General features: G+C 36.0%; 2 protein-coding genes across 10 annotated transcripts; one reads left to right on the top strand and one right to left on the bottom strand.

Moving 5' to 3' along the window:
- Positions 1-1,478: 1,478 nt before the first annotated feature.
- On the bottom strand, positions 1,479-18,081 carry CrebB (Cyclic-AMP response element binding protein B). Of its 5 annotated transcripts, none has more exons than XM_074087930.1 (7): positions 17,890-18,081; positions 17,420-17,560; positions 17,104-17,253; positions 13,400-13,562; positions 13,032-13,103; positions 5,032-5,157; positions 1,479-4,934 (listed from the first exon to the last, which is right to left on the bottom strand). In XM_074087930.1, the coding sequence occupies exons 2-7, from the start codon at positions 17,543-17,545 to the stop codon at positions 4,732-4,734; spliced, it is 840 nt and encodes a 279-aa protein (XP_073944031.1). In that variant the 5' UTR covers positions 17,546-17,560; positions 17,890-18,081; the 3' UTR covers positions 1,479-4,731. The 5 variants fall into 5 exon arrangements, with proteins under 5 accessions (XP_073944031.1, XP_073944033.1, XP_073944032.1 ...); XM_074087932.1 differs by having other exon boundaries at positions 1,479-4,919; XM_074087931.1 differs by having other exon boundaries at positions 1,479-4,922; positions 17,890-18,080.
- Positions 18,082-18,629: 548 nt separating this feature from the next.
- LOC141428147 (glutathione S-transferase LANCL1-like) lies at positions 18,630-24,963 on the top strand. 5 transcript variants are annotated; one of them, XM_074087926.1, is made up of 9 exons: positions 18,631-18,782; positions 18,879-18,983; positions 19,316-19,498; positions 19,611-19,765; positions 20,293-20,431; positions 21,340-21,480; positions 22,441-22,626; positions 23,268-23,414; positions 24,254-24,939. In XM_074087926.1, the coding sequence occupies exons 2-9, from the start codon at positions 18,897-18,899 to the stop codon at positions 24,434-24,436; spliced, it is 1,221 nt and encodes a 406-aa protein (XP_073944027.1). In that variant the 5' UTR covers positions 18,631-18,782; positions 18,879-18,896; the 3' UTR covers positions 24,437-24,939. The 5 variants fall into 5 exon arrangements, with proteins under 5 accessions (XP_073944028.1, XP_073944027.1, XP_073944026.1 ...); XM_074087925.1 differs by having other exon boundaries at positions 18,631-18,801; positions 24,254-24,938; XM_074087924.1 differs by having other exon boundaries at positions 18,631-18,983; positions 24,254-24,935.
- The last annotated feature ends 1,045 nt before the right edge of the window (positions 24,964-26,008 follow it).

Genomic DNA, 26,008 nt, shown 5'->3' with positions numbered 1-26,008 from the left:
GTATTTAAATTGGTGTACCCCGCGGGAACTGTAATTTCCCGGAATAAAAACTATCCTATGTCCGGGAGTCAAAGTATCTGTATACCGTATTTCGTCTAAATCATAGTCAAAATACCACAAACGGGACTTATAACGCTAAAACACACAAGTAATATTTACCTCGACGTTTCAACCACATTACAGTGGCCGTGGTCACGAGTAGACTGAAGTGTAGGGTGTCAAGTCTGCCTAGCAGCGCGATCCCTTCGAACTACCCGCACTTGATCACAAAAAGTACCGGCACTCGTATCTCGAACTACCCGCACTTGGTCATACTTATTTGTTACCCCATCACACCGACACACAAGACTAACAACGTCGGATCGTCCTTCATCAACAGTCATCATGATGCCGACACTTATTTATAACAAGTTTCCAAGACGAAACCTTATATGCATCGTCCCTGTTGAAATTTCTGTACTTTTTGATTTCAACCGCTTCACGTAGCATTCTTGAGTACAAATGACGTTCCTTGGAGAGGATTTTGGGATTGTGAAGCTCAATCCAGTGGTTTGGTCCTGACTCTAATAAATGTTCGGCTATGGCTGACTTATTCACTTGGCGATTTTTAACAGCTGAAATATGTTCCTTGAATCTCTCAGCTACTGCTCTTTTCGTCTGTCCGATATAGGAAGTACCACAACTACAATCAACCTTATTAACACCTGGTGTTTGGAAGGGAACGACATCTTTGGGTGGCCAAAGTCGCGAGGCATATTAGGACACCCAAGGTTATATATGTACTCTGTGCCCAAGGATATCGTACCCTCCCAAACACTAGGTGTTTATAAGGTTGATAGTAGTTGGGGTAGTTTCTATATCGGACAGTCGAAAAGATGCAGCTGGTTTGCTAAGACGATTTTTCGATTCAGTGATTTGTTTGCAAAATATTCAACTTTAAAGGTTAAAATCGAGCGTCCCCCCCCCCTCTAAAATGTAAACCGATGGGTGGAAAAATTAGAAAAAATTCAGGATTGTAGTAAGGAAAACTATAACGGCTAAGTTTGCTTGAGAATTATTAGTAGTTTAAGATAGCAGCCTAAACGTGGAAGATTCCGTATAAAATACGAAATCCTTAGAAAAATATTACTTAATTTACGTAATGGCTACGGAACCCTATTTCGGGCGTGTCCGACTCGCTCTTGGCCGGTTTTTTTAAATAGAGACTAGAAAAAGTAATAGATCTTCTATTGTGTGGTAGTTTTTGAGTTATGCCCTTTGGAATAAGCACATCTTAAAAAAATGAAATAAATTAATTAATAATCGTAGTGAAATTTTAAAATTATTAGCGTCTTTCTTTTTCCAAACAGAATACAGAGAACGAATGAAACTATAGTCTTAGAAATATGAAATCTTGTCAGTTTAAATGTCATCGTCATCGCAGTTTTTTGTGCAAAAGACTATAGGAGATAAAAAATAAATAAATGAAAAACCCATAATAATCCATCAAACAGTTAATATTATTGATATTTATAAATAGCATTAATTTAACATAAAAAGCTATGTTGGTATAAACTTTATTCATTCTAATTTTAAAGGCACTTTCCACAATGTCTAATAAACTTATGATCACCTGCCATGACCGAGTTTTTAACATTTAAGTAACAGATTTAAAATCTTAACCATGAATCTATGTTAAATAATAAGGTAAAAAAACATGATCACATAATAAATACCTATCCTTTTATCGAACATTCTATTTTTGTTGAGATTTTCAAACATAAATCAATCATGGCAAATATGTACATACATATTTAAAAAAAAATATACTTAAGCATTTTATTTCTTCTTAAAACAAGGTGATGCTTACCTATGTTTTTCTACCAAAATACGTGATACATGGTAAGGTAATATGGGTATATTAAAATATCAATCAGTTTTTGACACCGCCAATCGTGTCCCATGACAGCAATTCATTGTGAGAAATCATAATGGGCTCCTCCACTGATTTCACTAAAGGACAGTTATCTGTTACTGCATTTTAAACAAATATCATTCTGAATGCTTACTGTGTACTAGCAACTCCAAAAAATGTAAACGCTTGAAATTACAAAATTATTAAGTACCAGATTTACAGATTTGCTTACAATAAATTAGGTTGCCATACCATACGAAATATCTGTGAAATAAAACTTAGAAGCTCAGTAAACAATACATAACAAAATAATAGTGCACGTGTCCACGCTTGCGCTGCTACCACAAGTACCTAGCCTACCAGAAGCACATTATTCATGAGCGAAAATTGGGCTAGATTCCGGACAGCGTGGAGTAAACAGATTCCAGCGAACGAGATAGAAAAAACATTACCATTGCCTCGGATAAAGTCAAGAAATAAACATTAGCATGTAAGATATTGTTATATACATATAAAACATGTGCAGAAAACTTAGTAACTATTAGTTTTTTCAGTGGATACAAGAATTTTGTATCAGTCAGGCGTATACATATTCTGAAAAAACTATCCCAGAGTAGTCGCGCTCGCGCACGTAATGCTACGATTTCATATGGAGGCATAACAATGGATCGAACAGTCCTTACTGCTACTGTATGAATACAATTGAGTGTTCTGCCTTTACGTAATACCACAGCGAGTGTACGGGCATCTTGCTGATACTTTGGTTATCATATTTTAATTTCTTAAACCAAATGCATTATATCCCGACCAAGCTAAGTTTGCACCTCACTGGAATGCGAAATCCCGCCCGCTTTCCAGCTCACCTTCCCGCGATCGCCCTGTCGCGTCACTACGGTCGATCTTGGTCGCCGATACGCGTCTTACGAATTTTCTTCTATTATGTTGAATTTTAAACATTAGAACAACTGTTCTTGTTAAGATGCGATGCAAACTTAGCTTGGTCGGGTAGTAGTTGCAGATTCGGAAACATGCAGTTTTTGATTCTTACAATAATTAGAACTATGTCAAGATTACCAGCAAATAAAAAAATATTTATTATTTTATAAATAACATAAATAAATTCATTATTTTACAGACAAAATAATTAATTAATATTAGGTAAACCATCTAAAACGGTCTACTTTCGTTTAATTCTTTGCAAATGAACTTCACTGATAGGTATTTAAAAGTGATGAAAATATCATTGAACTTAATGTGATCTGTGACGTAAACCATTACTCCATTCCATACTATAAACTTATCTCATCATAAAACCTAATTAAATGGATTTAAACTTTTTATACAATCTTTACAAATCTTACATTATCTATACACAATGTACATATTTTTATGTTTCATTTCTTTTTCAATGTTTTTCAGTAAATACAGTAGATGAAACAGTACCTTGCAACATGGCTATTGCACAAAAAAACTAAAAATTAGCTTTGGCTTTGACCATTATAAACACCTTGCTTCGCGGAAATAAACGTCATAATAAAATGTGTGTCAATTAAATAACTGTAATCTTTACAGCAGGTCAAGTATTCTTCATCATGTCCAATGCTATCGCTGCCCGGGACTCTCGTGCTCGTAACAAGTAGTCACGATCGTTAATTTGGGACCCACTTAAGATAGAATATCTGTCATTTTGAATGATAATTCAAAGGACTTTTTCACGAAATTGGTCCCAAATTAACGATTGTGGCCGTACACCAGAGGGTCTATTGCGTCACGTCTCTGACACTCGTGATCACAATATAATGACAGTTTTTGTATGCGAAAACTGTAATTTTATTGTGATCGCGAGTTGCGACTGAAACGTCAGGCAATACCCCCTAGGTAAGATACGCTTTTGACTAACATAAGATAATCACAAAAATATGAAATATACTACTGCTATTTTTCATCCAAAGGCGTAAACAATACTTAATGCTATGCTTCTTTATTGACATTTCAAAGCAATCTATTTTAAAAAATGACTGATTTATTGAACATTTGAAAATTATATATAAACAACAACAGGCAAGTGTGTAAAACCATTATTAAATAAATCTACGTCATAAGGCTAAGCTTAAGAGGTCAGTAGTTCATACAAACACTTCCCAAATAATAAAAAGCCATGATATTGCGCAGAGTCTAACGGCCTACTATATACCTCAAATGGTACAGTTTTCAAATTCAGGAGATCTATACACGTCATAAGAAAATAAACAGATAATTTTGGTAAAATGTTTAAGATACTGCATAATAGTAACGCCCCGACTTAGAAAATGGCACACAAGTCGATTTTAACCAAAATATGTATTTTACATTATGTAAAATATAAGTGTCTCAATTCTACAAATAATATCCAATGATGCAAATTAAGGTGTTTTGAAGAAATAAACAAAGAGTGTACCTATCATTCTCTGAACGATAAATGATACAGTACATAAAATGATGATGTAACATTCACTGTTAAAACATACCTAATATGATTTCTTTAAAAAAAAACAACAACAGAAAATTACAAAACAGTCACTAACAAATTCAACATTTATCATTATCTAACAATACTTCAAGTTAACCCAATCGATCTTACATATATTTCACAATGATCAGTTTGACATGTTTTAATTATTTTACAATTAAATCTAACCCACGTCACGAAGTCTGGACAAATTTTGGCGTTGCGATCTCTCGCGCCATCCAGAGCCGAGAGCGACGTAAAGCACTCCAAATGCAGCACAGAGACTGACGCGTGTGCCTCCTCGAGGCTCCACCAGCAGGCAGCGGCACACCGGTTAGCCGGCTGGGCCTCATTCTGTTTTTTGTTGACAATACAGTTCTTTTAGGGACTTCAGTTCTTCTATTAAGGCCTTGTTTTGATTTTCGAGCACCGCGACTCTGTTTTCGAGGCATTTGATGTATTCTTTTTTCTTACGTCGACACTCTCTGGCAGCTTCGCGATTTTTCAGCAACCGAAGTTCCCGTTTGCGTGTTTGGTCTTCTAGAATAGGCCCTGCAATGATAGTACGCTTTATTCGAGCCTAGGAAGGGGTACGGCATCTCGCCGAGTGTGGTAGGAACTATGTTGCGTGTATGCGAGCGATACTAACCCGGCACGTAGAACTGTCCGTCCTGGTTTGTAGTGGCGTACTGTACGATGGCGCCTCCGCCCGCGCCGCCTGACACTGACAGCGTGTGCAGCCCACCCTCGGCCTGCAGCGCGCCTGCCGGAATCACTGGAACCAACCCGCGTCAACATTACTTACGAGTATAGTATTTATCTAACACTTATTTGCCGCACTTCTAACGCTTTTTAGGGTTTAGACCGGAGTGCGGCCGGCTGTGACAACTATCATTTCATTATTGTTAATGTTAAGTACAAAGATTAACCTGGTACAGACATTTTGATTATCTAAGTAAGAAAGATATGTGTATATTAAGTAAAGGTATTTCAATATAATTTTCTACCTTAGAAGTTATAGATATTACAGAGATTACATATACAAGATAAATATTACGGTTAGGCAAGTAGAGTCGAGGAAGTGTACTCGCAGTTGGACCGCTGCGGTTGGACGTCAATAATCGAATTCAACTCCGCTGTGCACCGTTCGGTACGCTACACTTTCATCCCTAGTTGTGCGCGGTGCCAGTGAGGATATGTGGAACTGAGATGAGAAGTGGTTCCTTTGCCTAATAAAAATGCTCAATGTCATTCAAATAGCTAAAGAAAGCACTACAATATTGCAAACTAGGGGTTAAGGCTAGCCGAGGTCGCCCGAGTTTGCTAACAAGGGCACCTGTCCGCTTTTGCTCCGGTTTGAAAAACTGTAAATCCTAAGCTTAGTTAGATCATAAGCTTAAACTATCTCCACCGTGCACCCGTGTATAATATCAGGTCTCTATCTTGAACACTTATCTGTGTTAAATGTAAGGTGACTATGGTGAAAATGAAGAAAAAGCTACAACGATAAACAATTGCAAGAAGACTGTTGTTAATAAAATATTAATTAAGTATGTAGCCCATATTTAAATAAAAATGAAGTGAAGTAGCTTACTCTACAAAGAAGAAAGAGGTTGTCCAACAGAACTTGTCAACTAAGTAGTAACTGAGAAGTGTTACAAATCTATTCAAATATTTGTTAAACTACCAGTATACAATATTACATTCTTCTGTATTTGGGTTACTTGAACTTGGGTTTGTAATGTTCAAATAACAATGATATAAAGATTGTGCTCTCCTTTCGTCTTCTCTGTACGAGTTCAGTCTGTAGTTTATATAAGTTTTAGCTTAATTGGAAACTATGTCAACAAAAATTTTTTTTACAATAATTATGTGCAGTCGCCATCAGATATTTCGGAGCGGCCAAGCAAGGTGTTCAAAAATATCGGCACATGCACTCTACTATTAAGGTTAATGTATCGACATTTTTGTTTTTGACCACCTTGGCCGCTCCGAAATATCTGATGACGACTGTACCTATGTTAGCATATTAACATTGCCAATCCCCGGCACCGTATTTTAAAACACTAACAAGCGAATATTTATGATAATCTAAGAATTTTAAGACACTGTTTCTTGTATTGTGATCAATTAAAGTCCTTGCTGTTACCTGAGCGATCGAGTCATTCGGCGTCTTTAGATTTAAAAAAATCTTTCGCGATAGGATCCATCGAGACCAACATTCCAGACAAAGTTTTACTACATACAAAATTTCATATTTATAAACCGTTAGCACAGTATATATATATATAAGCTAAAGCAGTATGGAAGCTACGAACAAATCGATCGAAACGAACACGCTCACACAGACGCGCGCTCTACATGGCCCGGAAGGGGGTCTCGCGGTACTGCAGTCGCGCGTCGAGACGAGTAGTAGCCGCGTTGCTTTGTTTCAATTGCGTGCGCCTCAGACAATCCGCGATATTAAATATTGAACACGGATCCTTCAAAACCTGGGTTTTCATTTTTTAAACTCCCCGCTGATGTTGAAAGGTAAGAATGATTTACTACTTATTACTAAATAAAAAAGAAGCCGTATTTAATAGATTTTAATATCCAACACAGTGTCAATTGTTAAGGGAATATATTGAATTGAATTGAATATTAGCCGTTTTTAAAGCGCGTTTTTAGTGGTGAAAAATGTAATTGATAATACGGAACTTTCAGAACAGTTCTTTTTAGCTATTCGACCGTCCGACACAGCGCGCACTAAACCTTTTTTTTCAAGTTTACAAAAAATAAGTGGACAACCCTAAGGTTCCACTGGAGCGTAGGTATTTATCTCAAAAAATATGGTCAGGTAGGCTGTTTTGTTATTTTTGTTAATGGCAAAATTAGAAGTAAAATTACAGAAATAAATTTCTTAAAATTCATAATTTCTCCAAATAAAAAAGGTACAAACGTTAACATGTTAAACTAAATAGTTAAAAGTAATAATAATACTAAACTAACAAATTATAAAATCCATACTAATATTATAAATGCGAAAGTAACTCTGTCTGTCTGTCTGTCTGTCTGTTACGCTTTCACGCCAAAACCGCTGAACCGATTTGGATGAAATTTGGTACAGAGATAGAATAGACCATGGGAAAGAACATAGGCTATGTTTTATTGCGAAAAAGAGGCTTTAAGGGGTTGAAATAGGGGATGAAAGTTTATATGGTGGAAGTTCGTCGCTGTCGAAGATAAAACCATGAAACTTGGCATTTAGGAACTTAATAAAAAATAAGTCGGTATTTGTAAGAGCTTTTTTGAAAATTCGACCTGTGGGGGGATGAAATAGGGGATGAAAGTTCATATGGAAGGTCGTCATTATCGAAGATAAATCGATGAGTCTTTATTAAACTTGCCATTTCGGCACGTGATTAAGAGATAAATAGACATTTGTTCGCGCGTTTTTTTAAATTCTTCCTGTATGGGGGTGAAATAGGGGATGAAAGTTTATATATAAAGATCGTCATTGTCGAAGATAAATCGATGGTTCTTTGTGAAACTTGGCATTTGGGCACGTGATAAGAGATAAATAGATATTTGTTCGCGCGTTTTTTAAAATTCTTCCTGTGTGAGGGTGAAATAGGGGATGAAAGTTTATATGAAGGTCGTCATTGTCGAATATAAATCGATTGTACTTTATGAAACTTTGCATTTGGGCACTTATAAAAAATAAAATAGATATTTGTTCAAGCGTTTTTGAAAATTTTACCTGCGAGGGGATGAAATAGGGGATGAAAACTATATGGAACGTCGTCATTATCAAAGATAAATCGATGAATCTTTATGTTTAGGTATTCGATAAGAACAAAAAAAACTGGTTAAATTCGACTCAGACTCGCGCATCAAGGGTTCCGTACCGTATTTATGAATGAATATCCAGTGTTAGGAAAAAAAATTGCTAATAGAGCTACCTTTATACAAAATTCCAAGTTTCTAGGACAGCCGGAAGTACCCTAAACCTTTTTCAGTTAAGGCGATTTGTATGGAAACACTTTTTTAATGACTGTAGCTTTTGATTGTGTTAACTTAGAAGTTCGATTTTTAAACAGCTTCCGGGACTATTGACCTGAGTTTAGGGTTTTAATTTCAACTCGATACATACTCCGCGCGTTTACGGGATATAGGGTCTAAGGGTTCCATTTTTTTCCTTTTGAGGTACGGACCCTAAAAAACATTTGTTCCGGCTCTTTTCACATTTTGACATTTTTCATACTTGAAAATATGGGGATGAGAGTTCTTAAGGAATTCCAAACAAATTTACTATAAGTATACTTATCGGAAAAATGTGTAGCTATGCTTAGTAAGAATGACGTCTTAATTATAATCCTACCCTCCTAACTTACAATAAAGGACGTAAGATGTCAAGAGTTCACTATGAAGAATTAGTCCTTTTGTGTTGGCAGGGTAGAATACACGTCGTATTGCTAAAATATGGCTACCCGCAAAATATTTATGTTTTAGAACGAATGGAAGAACAAAAAAAAATAGTTTAGATATAAAGCATGTATTAAAATAGCTTATTTTCAGTAAACCGTAGAGGTTTCTATGTGCTGTTATTGGCAGAATAGGTACCCTAAATAACTTAAACACTTTCCAAAGTTACTATTCCACGCGGACGAAGTCGCGGGCAAAAGCTAGTTAACAATAATAATAACAGACAAAGTAGCGGGTGTTCTGGAAGCGTCTCGACCCGAAATCAGTTGTTTGTGGCACTTTTGTTTCTCCGAATACTTGGTTGCCTTCGGTAAGTATTGGGACGTAGACATGGACGTGTAAGTACACAGAGAAACGAAAGCGCCACAAACAAACCAATTTCGGGTCAGCTACGGTTTTAGCTCACGCGCTACCTGCTCTGCTATTATCATTATTATTACTACTTAACAATAATTTAGTAAAAGATGTCAACATTTGTACCTTTTTAGAAACGTTATAAATTGAGAAATTTAGTTCCGTAATTTGTAAGTGTCGTACATTTTTTATTGTAATAATCGTAGTTGTTCGTACTTGAAGCTTGCAAAAGAATAATGATGATTTGTGATTTATTAACCTTTTATTTCTAAAACCATAATAATTTTTGAACATAATTTTTTGTTCAGAAAATTTTTAGCTCACTGGCTACTAGAAAAAAAAAACCGTCCAAAGGGCGTGTCGGACACGCCCAAAATAGGGTTCCGTAGCTATTACGAAAAGATTAAGTAATATTTTTCTAAGGATTTCGTATTTTATACGGAATCTTCCAAGTTTAGGTATATTTTATACCTTAGGCTGCTATTTACTCATAAACTACTAATAATTCTCAAGCAAACTTAGCCGTTATAGTTTTCCTTGGAAGTTTGATATAGTTACTACCATCCTGAATTTTTTCAAATTTTTCCACCCACCGGTTTAGATTTTAGAGGGACGGGGGGGGGGGGCTCGATTTTAATGAAAATTTGCACTTTAAAGTTGAATATTTCGCAAACAAATCACTGAATCGAAATATCGTCTTAGCAAAACCCTAATAGTTTTAAAAGACCTATCCAACGATACCCCAGATGAGAAAAAAAATTTCATTGTAATAAGAACCACGGCACGCGTCATCGTGTATGAATCTTCCTATACAGGGTGACTGGTAATTCGACATATTCCTTGTCAGAGGTTAGTCTAGAGCAGTGATTCCCAAAGTGGTCCAGGTGGACCCCCAGGGCTCCACGGGAGGCTTGCCGGGGGTCTACGTAGGCGTGAACAAAAAATGGGGGTCCATAAGATGTTAATGGGGGTCCACGAAAATTTATCTGCTTTTGATAGTAAAGAGCCAAAATGTAAGCATAGTTTTTATAAGGGCCTACCTACATTGTTTTAAGTATCTAACTAAGCAGATAATATTTTAATAGGGCAAGCGACTGGACAGAACTCAGAAGCGACACAATTTTTATTTTTTGGCGACTTTAAGAATGTGGTAGAAATGTAGCAGCAGGGGGTCCACCGAAACCAGTAAAATTTTGATAGTGGTCCACGATAAAAATAAGTTTGGGAACTACTGGTCTAGAGCTTATTTGCAATGTTTTTGACCCAATCAACCGGGGGTCAAAATTCAGGAGTTTTCGAGTTATTCAAGATTTAAGTTTTTTCGAGAAAACTTCCTCCCGATCTAAAAGTGGCAATTGTAAAAAAGTACATGCATTAGGACAGCCAATTTTTAGGGTTCCGGAGCCAAAATGGCAAAAACGGAACCCTTATAGTTTCGCCATGTCTGTCTGTCTGTCCGCGGCTTTGCTCAGGGACTATCAATGCTAGAAAGCTGTAATTTTGCACGGAAATATAAATAAACTATGCCGACAAAATGGTACAATCAAAAATAATTAAAAAATTTTTTTAGGGTACCTCCCATAGACGTAAAGTGGGGGTGTTTTTTTTTTCTCATCCAACCCTATAGTGTGGGGTATCGTTGGATAGGTCTTTTAAAACCATTAGGGAGTTGCTAAAACGATTTTTCGATTCAGTGATTTTTTTGCGAAATATTCAACTATAAAGTGCAAATTTTCATTAAAATCGAGCGTCCCCCCCTCTAAAATCTAAACCGGTGGGTGGAAAAATTTGAAAAAAATCAGGATGGTAGTAAGTATATCAAACTTGCAAGGAAAACTATAACGGCTAAGTTTGCTTGAGAATTATTAGTAGTTTATGAGTAATTAGCAGCCTAAGGAAAAAAATACACCCTTAACTTGGAAGATTCCGTATAAAATACGAAATCCTTCGAATAATATTACTTGATTTTTTTGTTATGGCTACGGAACCCTGTCTTGGGCGTGTCCGACACGCTCTTGGCCGGTTTTTTAGATATGAAGCATTTAGATATTTTCTGACGATGTATTTCGATAGATATAACAGTGGTTTTGTTAAAGTATTGAAATATGTGTAAGTAAATATAATAGGTAGGTATATCATTCATTACTTTATATTTTATGTTCTGCGGTTTTAACTCGGCATGACGTCATCGCCACTAACTCGTACCGCATTACGTCATCGCGTGGAATAACAATCAGGCCAGCGCCGCGAGTGACGTCATCATTATTATTTTAAAAAATACAACATTCCGCAGCAAAATCGAAAGAGTTCTTAGTTTAAAACTATCAATTTATAGCTTATATAATTATGCTTGTAGTCAGTTAAGTGTTATCTTTCAACACACTTGAACACTTGTTTGTATTATACACAAATGAAAATAGCTATGTATTGTATGTACATAATGTAGGTACATAATTATCCTTTATGATTATTAGATTTTAAGATTTTATTTAATACTAGCTGTCTCAGTTCGCCACAAAGCACAACGTTATTTGTTTGTCTGTTCGTTTACACCCGAAAGGAAAAACCCTTGAGGGTCACCTTCCAACCTAAGCTGAACTCTATTTCATATGATGGACCATATCAATGCGAGATCAACTTATATTGTTTTGGATTTATCCACGAAACCTATTTTTTCGTTTTGCATTGTTATGAACTCTTAATAGTCATCATTTTAAAGACTATAATCAACAAAAACATTATACAGTTAATTAAAGGTTCAGCAATCCAGTAGTTTTTGAGTTTATTCGTTACAAACATACAAAAACACATAAAAAAAAATCTTTCCTCTTTATAATATTAGTGTAGGTAGATTATGTTCAGTACAGTTTGTCTTTCATCCGTTTTCAACTCTTTATTTTCGTCTGTGTGTCATGTTTTTATTGCAGGTTATTGGTATAAGCTTGGGAATGGAGTTTTCTGCGGGCTCTGTGAAGAATTATGATTCCATAATAATCTCTCATTCAGTCATATATAATATCCTGTGAACCTAAAGAAAAATTTTCAAATCTGATATTTGATAGCTCTATTATGTCAATATGGTATTCCTTTTTATCACTGCAGTAAGTTTGAACGAGAAAGTACTTGAATTAAATTTAAAAATGTAATGAAATTAAATTAAATAGCTTAATTTAATGTTTTTGTCACCTTCTTAGTTTAAATTTAATATGCTCTAATTACTCTTAAATTTTACTTTACCTTAAGTAAATAATAAATAAATTATATTACTATTAAACATGTCTCACTCCTGTTACATTTAATCTTTTCCCTACTTTCTGCCATAAAAAAATATTATATTAATATAAAATCCAAACTGAATATTCAGAATTTCATGAAAAATCATTCATTAATCGTCATATTCATATCATTCTAATTACAAAAATGATAAAAAAACAGATTACTAAACAGTTTGCTTTTAAAGTTAGATGCCAGGTTAGATATAGGTTGTTTTATAAGAAAACTATTTTTGGGTAATTACTTAAAATTCCACATAAAAGTATAGAAAAAAAGAAGTATTATAATTTATGTTCATTAATTCAGAGAGAAGACATACAATAAGACTAACCCAACGCCCTTTGTTACTTGGAATTTCAACAACATGACTAATATTTAAGTGTTTATTAGTTTGTAATCAATGTGTTGTGTGGTGAAGGAACACAGAGTGATGGAAGACACCAGCCGATGCTAATGGGCTGCACGGGAACAAGATGATTGCTTAATGATGCTGTACCTTGTTAGTGACACAAGTCGCACACAGAAACTGAGTCAGCAGCAAAACATTGAACTGACCTGGCGCAAATGACAAAGAGGATGACAGCGACACTTCATTCTCGCATCCTGGTCTAGACCCCATGCGATTGTCTGTAATGTTAGCAGGCTTTATACTTATGAGAAGGCATTTGTTTATCCGTTTTGTCCAGTGTTCTGTTAAATATCATCAACCTTGATTTTTTTCTTTGAGTTAAGCTAAATTTGTTTTAAAATTTTCCTGTCAAGTTCACCAAATAAGCCTACCTAAATATTGTGTTCATTGACTGAAAGTAAAAAGCACAATCTTTAGTAATTTTATTTTTAGACAATGCTAACTACTGCCCTTGTGCAGAAAACTCAGTATAACAATAGGCTAGGAGAGAATTGGGAACATTTGTACAACTCACCTGCAATTTCAGCACCTCCAAGGTCATTAAGAATTTTCCTGTATGAGGGGCGCCGAGTCAGCATTTCCCGGTATTTTCGTTTTGGGCTTTCATCATCACTACAGCTGTCATCACTGCAAGACTGCCCCTGAGAGCTCATTAGTGTATTGGGTTCTGGCTTAATCTATAAACAGAAGAAAGTCACATATAAATTACACTGATAAACTAAGGAACATCAATAGATTTAAGTTAACTGTCAAACTGCGAACAAGGCGGAAGTGCGCTCCCAGTAATAACGATTTCAATACAAATAAAAAGCTGGACGCTTCGCAAGAGTTACTGTGAAGGGTATAATTAACTTTAAGTAAACATTATTACAAAGTTATTTTTATGAAAAAAAAAGCGTGTAAATTTTGAAACCTTAATCTACCCACATTTAATTAAAAAAATAAATACTATGGTAATAAATAAACGTCAGATCGGACTAAACGTCAGTGCCGGCGTGACAGTGTAACCAGTGAGATGTCACAAAAATCCCACAACACCTGCCTTCAACATGGGGTAAAAACTAACCCAACAAATAAACAACTTGTTCAACAATTATTTCACAAAAATATGTTTAGAAATGATAAAGAAATAATACCAACAGAGCAAGAGATCATTTCAAACCCCGACTGTTAATAAGCAGGAAACAGATGAACCAACACAGTCAGTACCAACTGTACCCAGGCAAACTGTACCCATTCTAAGATGAGGTCACAGTATAACAAGTTTCCCTACAGTAGGCCGACGCCTTTGAAGTTATACTTCAGCCAGTATAGGTATTTACGCAAGTAAGGAAGGGTTGTCACAAATTTAAAATTTGTAAGGTCTTTTACGAATCGGTCCATATTGGTATTGCGAATGCGAAATTATATAAACAAAATTAATTAGGGGTGGCATACTTACTAAGGTTAAGACGAATCAAAATATACTATTTTTTTAATAAAAAACTTCTTTTTTCTACAAAATATTTTTTCATACATTAGTAACGGACTTAAAGTTTCTGTTATTGGAATTTAATTATACAAAAAATAAATAAATATAATTATTAAAATAGATGAAATCTTAGTTCCTTATTTATGCGAGATGAACGCACTCGCAGTTCATGTCGTATGCACCATAATACATTTTATTATAAACTTAAATGTAAAAAAACGCGATAGCCCTAGACGACTTGTCCCAACCTACTATGAACGGCGAAGTATGCAGCTGAGGCTCCTCCCACCCGCGTCTCACCCCTCACGCCCCGCACGATTGCTCTGTCTAGACGTCTCCGCCGAATTACTGTAGGGAAACTTGTTACACTGTGATGAGGTAATCGTGCTAAGAAGCGGAAGGTAAGCTCCCTAAGAGAATTCATAAACAAACAAAATAGATATCAGGATTTACCTAATGAAGAATATGAAGAAAGTATTACCAAAAAATAACCTAGACCTCCACCTATCAAACTTTATGGCATCCAAGACGTCACAAAACTCAAGGAATTCCTCCGAACAGGCATAGAAGACGAAAGTGTTATATTTAATGTCAAAACTAAGCAAGTACTGATTATTACCTTTAAAGATATACAAACATATAAAAAAGCTATGCAACTAATAAGAGCTAAAGGACTAATTGGACTCACATTTAGTCCGAAATCAGAAAGACCTTTTTGATTGAAATATAAATAAAAAATCTCCACCCTTCAACATTAAATATTATAAAAAATCTCCACCCTTCAACACCAATAGAAGAGATCCAAACAGCCATTGAAGAAACGGTTATGGTCCAGAAAAAATTAAAACCCATACATGGTTTACAATCTTATACCAGGACCAAACAACAACAAAGCTAGAGACATCAAATATATCTTCCATACAAAAGTTACAATAGAATATCCACAAACCACAGTGGTCCAATGCAAGAGATGCCAACAATATAGACATACCAAATATCACTGTATGCGCCCATTCCGATGCGTCAAATGCGCGGAAAATCACAAAACCAGTGAATGTAAGAAAGTAGATTGTTCCACTCCGGCTCAATGCGCGCTCTGTCTGGGCGATCATACTGCTTAATTTCAAGGGCTGTCATGTCAAGGTTACTTGGAGATTGAAAAAAGAAAATCCCGTTGAGTACATAAGCAAACAACATCATCTAGCTTTGAAAATAATGTTGAAAACATACAAAATAAAAATAGTAGTGATAATAATAACATATTTAACAACTCAAACGCACAAACATATGCAGAAACATTAAGAGGTAAAAATCCAACAGAAATCTAGTTCAGATAAAAAAAAAACAAACAGAATCACCAAAATTAAACCCAACAATCATCAACCTTCTGACGATCCAGGCACAAAAACTGACCTATTACTACAACAAATCAGTACCCTGCTAAATTTGATGACTAAAATCATACAAAAGCTATCTAATTAATCTAAAAATTGCAAGGTGGAATATAAACGGACTCCAACCAAGGCTGGAGGAAGTGAAGACAATCATAAAGGAGCATAATTTGGATGCTCTACTCATATCTGAAACTCACCTTCCCAAGAATGTCTCTGCGGGAGAAATAATAAAGGGCTACACAACTTAGTCCACTGTTGACCCAGATGGCACAGCACATGCAGGAACTGCTATCATACTGAGGCGCTCATTGAAGCATTATTGCCACCAAATGCTGCAGACTGAAGAAATCCAAGCAAACAACATAGTATGACACTCAAGGGCTATTAACTCTGTCAGCAGTCTACTGTCCCCAAAGACACAGAATAACTGAAGACACCTTCGTAGACTACTTTAAGATTCTTGTCAACTTGCTTTGCTGCCGGCGGGGATTGGAATGCAAAAAATACCTACTGGGGATCAAGGCTTACAACCACAAGAGGATGGGAGCTAAAAAAAGCCATGGACACTGGGCCTTAACAGCTTCGCTATGGTACCAGTTGGCCGTGAGATACAAATAAAGTTCCAGACCTGTTAGACTTTTTGTTTGCAAAATATATCTGACCTCTATTGTCATGTTGAGGGAAGAAACTCCACCTTACCACAAGTTTGAATGTGTGTAATATCTCGGAGTACACCTAGATCAAAGATAAACATGGAAAAATCACATCAAGGCTAACGAAATTCCTTGAATATGAAAATGAAAACAATGAGCTGGTTGCTTGGGAGGAAATCGAGATTGTTTCTGGAAAACAAGATTATTATTTGTAATACTTTCCTAAAACCCATCAGGACATATGCGCTGGAACTATGGGGAACAGCTAGCAAATCTAATATTGAGACTTTACAACGGTTTCAAAATAATGCCCTCAAAACTATATGCTGTGTACCTTGGTTTAACAAAAAGGAGGATGTGCACAAATATGTCAAAATGCCAACAATAAATAAAGAATTATCTTCTCATAGCAAATCATATAAAATGCACAAGCATTGGCCTTGGTAACACTAATGAATGCCATCTTAAGAGATGCAAAATATTGGAAACAACTACAGATTAAACTCCAGAACCGCCTCAACTGTGAATCATAACTGAGGAAGAGAGCAGTCAATGACTTCTCATTCCAAACGCCATACTACACGCAACAGATTTGCTTATGGTTTAAAGTACCGATTGCAGATGTTACTAAAAAAAAAAAAAAATAGCACAATACAGCAATATTGTTATTCAAAAATAAGTTTATAAAAATTGAAGTCACCTGTAGGGTTTGTAGGGTGCCTTGGGTGGTATGGATGACCGAACTTGGTTTGCTGACAAGTATAACATTTCCTTTGGGTAACTGCACAGATTGGATGTTAGAAGCTGTCTGAATGACAGATTGTTGGTTTGCTTGTATCACTGATTGAACCTAGAAATAAACAATCACATTAATTTCACTGTGGAGTATCATATTGCACGTATAAAGCAAGAAATAGTTAGTAGTAGCCAAAATAGTACAAATATGTTGTTGTATTTGTTTGTAGTATGTTTAAGGCGAGTGTAATGGATGTACGATGCGATATCAAAACAAACACCTGTGCGGGCGCTTGCATGGTGGTGACGGCGACGACGTGCGCGGGGCCCGCCGCGCCCGCGCCTGCCAGAGGGTCTGCTCCGCCAGCGCCGCCTGAAGTGCCGTTCTCCTCCACCATTCCCTCCATGCCCACTGAGGCCACCTAAAATATTCAAGGTCAACTGTCTGTGTATTTCTTGCACAGTTCACGAGTACACACAGCACTCGCATAGTCAATCGTTGCTCTCCGGCTCTTATAAGACTGTAAGACAGGCGATAGCGATATCCTAAAACAGACTCGTCGCGTCATGGTTGCGAAATTTTCCCTATTGCGTCTATTAGTACGAAGGAGCGCGAAGTATTTTAACAATGTTTCGAGGACGCATGAAGAAAGTTGCATGTGATCTATTATGGTATATAATGTCCATATTTAAGAATAAAAATTTAAGACCGTGACAGGTAGCAAGTTCTGCCTTCATTGCGAGCACTCACCAGTTACGTATTCCTCGTCACCGTCTATGCTGCGTCCGGAGTGGGCGAACGGGATGGTACGTAGTAGCCACGTCAACTGCGAGAAGACTCGTCACTGGCGGAGACCTATGATCTTGTATGCGTCATAACAATATGGCCGAAATTTGTAGGACATGCGCGCCTTCCACTTACGGCAAATACTGACAGCGAGAAGTCAACAAAAATACCAAACTTCACTTTAATTCATTCCACCACAGATGTAGGCATTACTTCAAAATGATATAAAAAAACATTAGCTATCAACACTACCAACACCAGAATCACATGGCGGCAATTTATTAAATTTTTTATTACAAGTAGTATACAAGAACAAGATTATGCAGCGGCGTATAATTTATTTATTTCCATAGCATATTTATACAGTATATTTAAAGGAACACTATATTAAATTTAAATTAATACAAATACAAATAAACTGGAATGCGGGTATAAACAGCAGGGTACTACGAAACTTGAAACTCGAAGTTCGTGTCATGCGGTCCCTCTGACACTTATACTATCTAATACGAAAGCGAGAGGGACGGTACGATACGAACTTCGAGTTTCAATTTTCGTAGTAACCCTGCTGGGCTACTACGAAACTCGATACTCTAAGTTCGTGTCGTGGGGTCCCTCTGACACTTACACTGTTTAATACGAGAGCGAGAGGGACAGTACGATACGAACTTCGAGTTTCGTAGTAGCCCTGCAGGTCAATATTGTCATTTGATTGTCATTCAAATTATTCGTGTCGAGTCGAATCGAAGAAGTCGAATTTTAAACTGATTTGGAGAGTGCCATTACTAATAAATCAAAATTAAAATGATTACATTCAAAAACCCGCTATTTATAAATGCTATAAAACTTTGAATTAAGTACTACTGATTAACATTGGTTCAGATCCCATAATTATTTTTTCAGAATATAATAGATAAATACAGTTATCTGGATATTTAATAATATTATTTCAGGCCTTCAAATAGCTAATTATGGCACCTAAAGGGTCTTTTGAAAATAATTTTGCGAACTATTCTGAAGAGGCGGCAAGTCATATATTAAATAAAACTAAGGATGGAGTGAGTAGAATCTAATATATAAAATTCTCTTGTCACAGTGTTTGTAACCAAACTTCTACGAAACGGTTTGACCGATTTTTTTTTTTTTTTGTGTAAGTATATTTGGTAGGTCTGAGAATAGGACGGAGTCGCGGGCAACAACTAAGTATATAAAATGTTTATCTTTTGAAATATATGTTTCTGGTAAAACTAACTAGTAATTTTAATTGCGGGGAAATTCAAATTATCCCTTCGCTCATGGATAGTTTGAATTGCCCCATAGTATTCTGTTGTGACCATCATCTCTCCCTATCTATCTTACAATAATTTAGTACAATTAATTGTTTTCTCAGATTTCTGAAAAGTTTGAAGTAAAATTAAGAAATTTTAAAACAACAAAGCTTCAGTTGTTAACTACAAAAATGGGAAGTGATATATACCACGATAGTACAGTGTACACTGGTTCTGCTGGATTAGCACTATACTATTTCATGAGCTCATTGGGAAAAAACGAAGTCAGCCATGAAACTTTAAAGGTCTGAGTATGTTCAATAATCCAACAGCTTAGTAGCAACACTTTTATTTTATATATAAGTGTTCCATGATATATATTTTAAGAACAATTTGTATCAAATTATTATTTTACAGAATGCAATTCCATACTTAGATCTTGAAAATCTAAAGGGGCGTAAAATAAGCTTTTTGTGTGGAGATGCAGGGCCTCTTGCCCTAGCCACAGTAATATCATACAGGTTAGGTTCAAGGAAGAATGAGCTACCTGATTATAAGAGTTTAGTGCAGAGGTAAGTATTTTTTTTTAATATAAGTCTGTCCCAATACGTTTTGTGCACCTATTATTATTATTATTATAGCTTTTTTCCACACAAGTGGTTCCCGAGGGTAAAAGCCTCCTCCATCTTTTTCCATTTTTCCTTATCCATAGCAATATTTATCCAATCTTTTCCTGCTATTTTTATGAGGTCATCAATCCATCTCTTTCTCTGCCTTCCAACACTTCTTTTTCCTTTGTGCACTTATTACATACTTCCTAATTTGGTTCAACTGCTAATAGCATTATCAAATAAATTGCAAAAAATCTCAAAGTAAATAAATATTATTTACTTTGGCTAAAATGTTTTTCATGTTCAATTTACCAGAATTATCACTGCACCCTCATATCAATCAGTCTGTAATAAGATGGCATGGTGCATGTGACGGCATGACTGGGCTGGGTGTGATTAGTTCATGAGGCTTAAACAAATCAGAACCACCCTCTTGCACCCACTTTTTTGCACACTGTAACTGCACTAATACTATTTATTACTTGCAGACTCATGGCTTTGAGCTCATTATTGAATGATTCTCCTGATGAAGTCTTGTATGGAAAGAGTGGTTATTTGTTTGCATTACTATTTGTAAATAAACACATACCTGGAAAAGAAGTTATTCCTTCAAACCATATTGAAAAGGTAACAAATTCGAAAGATAGTTTTATTTTTATTAGTTAGTTGTGTAAGTATTGCTGAAATGTTTTTTATTAAAAACTAGCTTTTACCCGCGGCTTCGCACGCGTAAACTATTCGGTCTTGTAGTTGCAATTGAAATTTTCGGGATTTTACAAAATCGCCCTGGCAATTTCCAAAATTTATATCGTAGTCTTCATTGAGGTTGTGTTGTGAATAACTGTACAAAATTCAAGACTAAACCCAGTGCTGAAATTTCAAAAAATTTCCCTATTCAAATTCAAATTTAAATCATTTTTTCAGTAAATAGGCTGCAATGGGCACTTTTACACGTCTTTTTTAAACTACCAGCGCTTTTGGAAAGACCATCATTGCCAAGAGGAATGCGCCGCAAGCAACTTGGCAGAAAGTCATTTTCACAAAATAAAATAATTACAAATAAAATACTTAAAAACTACAGTATACAATTAATAAAAATCATAATAATAATAATAATACAGGGATGTATCTATCCCGTGGGAATATCAGGATAAAAAGTAGCCTATGTGTTATTCCAGAGGTCCAGCTACCTACATACTAAATTTCGTGGCTCTAAGTCCAGCGGTTGTTATTTCAAGATTTTATCCCCAGGTATCCCGTGGGAATATCGGGTCAAAAAGTCGCCTATGTGTTATTCCAGACGTCCAACTACCTACATACCAAATTTCATGACTTTAAGCCCAGCGGTTATTTCGAGATTTTATCCCTATCCCGTGGGAATATCGGGATAAAAAGTATCCTATGTTTTAATCCAGGTTATAAACCAACTTTCCGCCAAATTTCATCCAAATCAGTCCAGCCGTTTCAGCGTGCAGAAGTAACAAACTCACTCACAAACTTTCACATTTATAATATTAGTAGGATAATATTTTCAGGTGATAAGTTCAATACTCAAATCTGGCAAACAGTATTCGATGCTTATGAAGTCAGAGAGTCCTCTGCTTTGGCAATGGCATGAGAAGATATATTTTGGCGGAGCTCATGGTATAGCTGGAATTTTGTATATGCTATTACAGGTACAAATTGATATTATTTTAACAATAGCTTGTTGAAACTTAGACCCGCAACATAATAATGCATTAATAAAATCAATGTGTGCCGCAAACTAGCGACAGCATCTATAAAAGACTAGCTGTTACTTGCGACTCCATCTGCGTAGAATTCGTTTATCGCAATCCCACTGGAACTATGCAATTTTCCGGGATAACATTTTTCTCTGGGACTCAAACTATCTGTAACCAAATTTCATCTAAATCGGTTCAGTTTAGACGTAATGAAGTAACATACAGACTTACAAACTTTCGCGTTTATAATATTTGTGGGATGAAGTGCCTCATTGCTAAGTTTCATAAAGATTCAGCAGACAGACAGACAGTTACTTTAGCATTTATAATATTAGTATGGATTCATAGCCCTAACATTTAAGATTTTATTTAACATCATAGCTTATGTTCGCAACTTCGTTTGCGCGGATCTAGGTTATGTTGCTGTGGCAATAATCTTAAATCTCAATCTATTGGTTCAAACTATCTCTATACCAAATTTCATCAAAATCGGTACAGTGGTTTCGACGTGAAAGCGTAACAGACAGACAGACAGAGTTACTTTCGTATTTATAATATTAGTAGGGATAGGGATAGTGGGGATTTTGTATCTACCTACCTTTTACTGCTTACCTACGCTTTCGCAAAATATTGTAAGGGAAAACTAATTTTCGGCTGTATGTACCATCAGCCAAATATGTGTTCTACCACCCTAAAGTTGATAACCGTTTGCATGTCATAAAACAGTAAGGCCAATAGATGTGTCTGTCAACTTGAAAGTTCGACTTTAGCGACATATTCATTTGACAGGAACTTGTTTAAAAATTGATAGACCACTTATTTGGCTGATGGTACCTATTTATGTGCAGTCTTATTCCTAGTGGTAAGTACCTATCGTAATTGAATTGTCTGCACAAAATCTACCCATTACAGGCTCAACCATATATATCAATGATTGAGTTGCGCAGTTTCATCAAACCTACACTGGAGTGGTTAATAAATCACAAGTTTCCAAGTGGCAATTTCCCATCATCTTTGGGTAGTGGTTCTGGGGATCGACTGGTGCAGTGGTGTCACGGAGCTCCTGGATTTGTACCGCTGTGTCTATTAGCCCATAAGGTACCTACCTATTATTACAAGCTTTTATTTAACTTGCAATGTATGTGCAAGTCAAATCTTGCGAGCTTAATTTGACCCACTTCCAGTGGTCGAATTGACTTGAATTTTGGCATACTTATCTGGTGACAATACATTAATCTCGTAGTGACACCCTGGGGGTCTAGCCAGGATCGTCTCCGCAGGACGGAACTCCTCAACGGTCAAGTTAATGGCAACAACTTGAAATTTAGTACAGAAATTTAAATTGGATGACAATGCAAGTACAGTCAACAAAATGTAGTCAGCAAAAAGCTTGTATTAAAAAATTGTACTATGATCTTTTTTTAAGTTAAATTAAATAAGTGTCATGAAGATTAGAGCTCTGTCACTGTTGAGCTACCTTTGCTAAATATTTATTATATTTTCACTGTGCATGTTACAAGTTTGCGTATTTTCGGGACTTTTTTAACTAGACAGGGCTGTTTCACCATCCATTGATTAGTGTTAACTGACGGTTAAATGGGATGCCGTCTCCGTCTATTCGAACAAAACAAATAGAGACTGCATCACATTTAACCGTCAGTTAACACTAATCAATGAATGGTGAAACAGCCCCGAAGAATTTAAATACATCACAAAATATATTTATTAAATTATTTCAGGTGTTTGACGATGACAACTACTTGAGAATAGCATTGCAATGCGGCGAAGTCATATGGGAACGAGGTCTGAGTACTAAAGGTTACAGTATCTGTCATGGCGTTAGCGGCAACGCGTATGCTTTCATCCAGCTTTACCAGGCAACTAAGGTTGAGCATTATTGTTGATCAAATAAGTTAGTTAGCTGAATTTATATTTTTCCTAATATGACGTGTCAGAACGAAATCTTTTGCGTAGTAGATTTAATATGGTGATATTTAATTAAAGATGTCGTTGTGAAGGCTTGTTCTCTTCCCTGACTTCCAGTGCTGGATAAAGAGTATTTGATGCCCCAAGCAAACCGTAACTAGCCTTTTATGTGCTAGTAATTTTTTTTTGGGTGCTGTTTACGGTGCCCCCCGCGACCTGACGTGATGCCCTAAGCAATTGCTTAATTTGCTTATGGGCTAATCCAGCACTGCTGACTTCCCTCTCATATTAAAGATGTGAAACCGATACAGGCCTTATACCAACTACGAAATTTTTTGTTGTCGCGCTCACTTTAATAGTATTTAAATGCGAGAGTGAGACGTGGTACGAGCTTCGATTTTCAAATTTCGGAGTAGCTCCGCATTTCTGAACCGATACGATCATACGACACAACAGGTCAGACAAACGTGTAACTTGTTTTTATTATACTAATAACACCCCTTTCTATCAACTTCATGTTCAGCTTGAATTCACACAAAACATTTTGTGGTGGTACTCGCATAGACGAAAAGTAAATCGACTTCATAACGGAAACTGATACCATCAGCCAATTAAGTGGTCTATCAATTTTTAAACAAGTTCCTATCAAATAAATATGACACTAAAGTCGAATATTCAAGTTGACAGACACGGCTATTGGCATTGTTTTATGGCATGCAAACGATTATCAACTTTAGGGTTGTAGACCACATATTTAGCTGATGACGAATTAAATAAGGGCTTCAATTTGTTTGTCCAGAAACCAGTACATTTATACCGGGCATGCTGCTTTATGGAGTGGTGCGCACTGGAGCGCCCCGGCACAGAGCTGCACGCGCCTGACCGCCCCGCCTCCCTTTATGAGGGGCTAACAGGACGTCTTTACTTGGCGGAAGACCTACTACGAGTCTCTGAAGCTAAATTTCCAGCGTTTACTTTGTGAATATGATTCTACTTTGGACTTTTGGAATAAAAATAATGATAAATTGTAAAAATATTTTATTACTTAATTTATTCTACAGATTCATATTAATTTAATATCACCCAGTTCAAGTTTTACGGCTTACACACATGTCAATATAAAGAGCTATTCAGCTTATTCCACAGCCAAGCAAAACATGTAAAAATACGATTGAAGACTCAAATTATGGTGGTTTTATAGGAAATAAAACTTCTTTGGCGATACATGATTTGAATAGATGGCAGTTAAAAGAACCCTTGCAATAAAGTCTTGCCTTAACTAACATGATCAAGTAGGTACCTAGCAACCCGTAATAAACTTGGACCTAAGATATTATATTTTAAAACGCTTATATTGGCTTCACCTGTAAGCTACATAGGTTACAGGTGAAACCATTATAAGCTTGTGCGTTAGATACATATCTAAGAATGTAACGGAATCGGCTCAAGCCTGAAATGTCTGTTTTCCTAAAATGTACAATTCTCAAAACGTCTGCGTTTTCACAATGTTAGCACTTCTATTTTGTCAACTTTCTCAAAATGTCTGTTCTTCTGTGTCTGCTATTCAAAATGTGTACAATCTCAGGAAAAGCTCAGGAAGTCGTCTATTCATAATTTACATTCCTATAATATTAGCATTACCATAATTTCTGCCTTCCCGTTATGTTCACTTTTTTAAATAGGCTATAGTCTTGTTATGTTTGTTTTAGCATAATGTCTGCTTTATTTTCAAATCAATGTGTAGCGAGGGTGTGGAAAGGTGTGACTGTTTCCACCAGAGATGTGCTACTTATGCGAGGACGGGTAAATGAAGCGTTTCTATTGGTTAATGAAAAACATATTCCTCGCACATCTCTGGTGGAAACGCTGCTTTAGAACAAAATATTTTCGTTCTCAACCGGTTTCGTACCAGAACGAAGGGATTTCCGTAGTTTAGTTTTTTACTAAAATCAATGCTAATAAATTCGAATGTAACTTAGTCTGTCTGTTACTCTTTCACGGCTAAACCGCTGACCGAAATTTGAAGACCATGATTGGAGACATTTTGGGAATATGCCAACGTTATAAGAATGCGGATATTTTGAGGTTGCAGACATTTTGAGAATAAGCACTTTCTGAAAAGCGAACATTATACAAAAAGTGTCATTCTTGGAGACAGGCAATTTTAAATAGCTGACATTCTGAAAAGCAGACATTTTGCGAAAATACATTTTAGGAAAACGGATATTTTAGGCCTGAGCCACGGAATCTTTGAATTTAATTTTCCGCTCACATCCTATAGTTATATTGACTCGCAAATTGGCACTTGCAAAGTTCGGATGATACAAAACTAAGTTTTACTATGATTAATAAGCTGAACAGCCCCATAGGAATAAGGGTACAGTACAGATTAATAAATTGTAAAGATTATGTATTTATAACTAAAGTATTCTCAATAAAACTTGCCAAAAGTGTACTTAACAAATTCATTTTTATCATTATGTTGATCCATATTTATATTCTCATTAATTTTGTTCATATAATTGTGTAATTATTCAAGTACAGAGTTATATTT

The sequence above is a fragment of the Choristoneura fumiferana genome, chromosome 5 (genome assembly GCF_025370935.1).
Source record: "Choristoneura fumiferana chromosome 5, NRCan_CFum_1, whole genome shotgun sequence".
NCBI classification, from domain to species: domain Eukaryota; kingdom Metazoa; phylum Arthropoda; class Insecta; order Lepidoptera; family Tortricidae; genus Choristoneura; species Choristoneura fumiferana.
The sequence above is the reverse complement of the archived record's forward strand: the minus strand, read 5'-3'. Positions and strand labels throughout refer to the sequence as shown.

Coding starts and splice junctions, on each gene's coding strand:
- CrebB (XM_074087930.1), bottom strand. CDS start 17,545: ATGGAGGGAATGGTGGAGGAGAACGGCACTTCAGGCGGCGCTGGCGGA. Junction 13,563..17,103: donor GCACCCTACAAACCCTACAG/GTGACTTCAATT, acceptor TTCTGTTTATAG/ATTAAGCCAGAACCCAATAC. Junction 5,158..13,031: donor CTCTTTGTCATTTGCGCCAG/GTCAGTTCAATG, acceptor GGTTGGTTCCAG/TGATTCCGGCAGGCGCGCTG.
- LOC141428147 (XM_074087926.1), top strand. CDS start 18,897: ATGGCACCTAAAGGGTCTTTTGAAAATAATTTTGCGAACTATTCTGAA. Junction 19,499..19,610: donor TCAGCCATGAAACTTTAAAG/GTCTGAGTATGT, acceptor ATTATTTTACAG/AATGCAATTCCATACTTAGA. Junction 19,766..20,292: donor TATAAGAGTTTAGTGCAGAG/GTAAGTATTTTT, acceptor TATTACTTGCAG/ACTCATGGCTTTGAGCTCAT.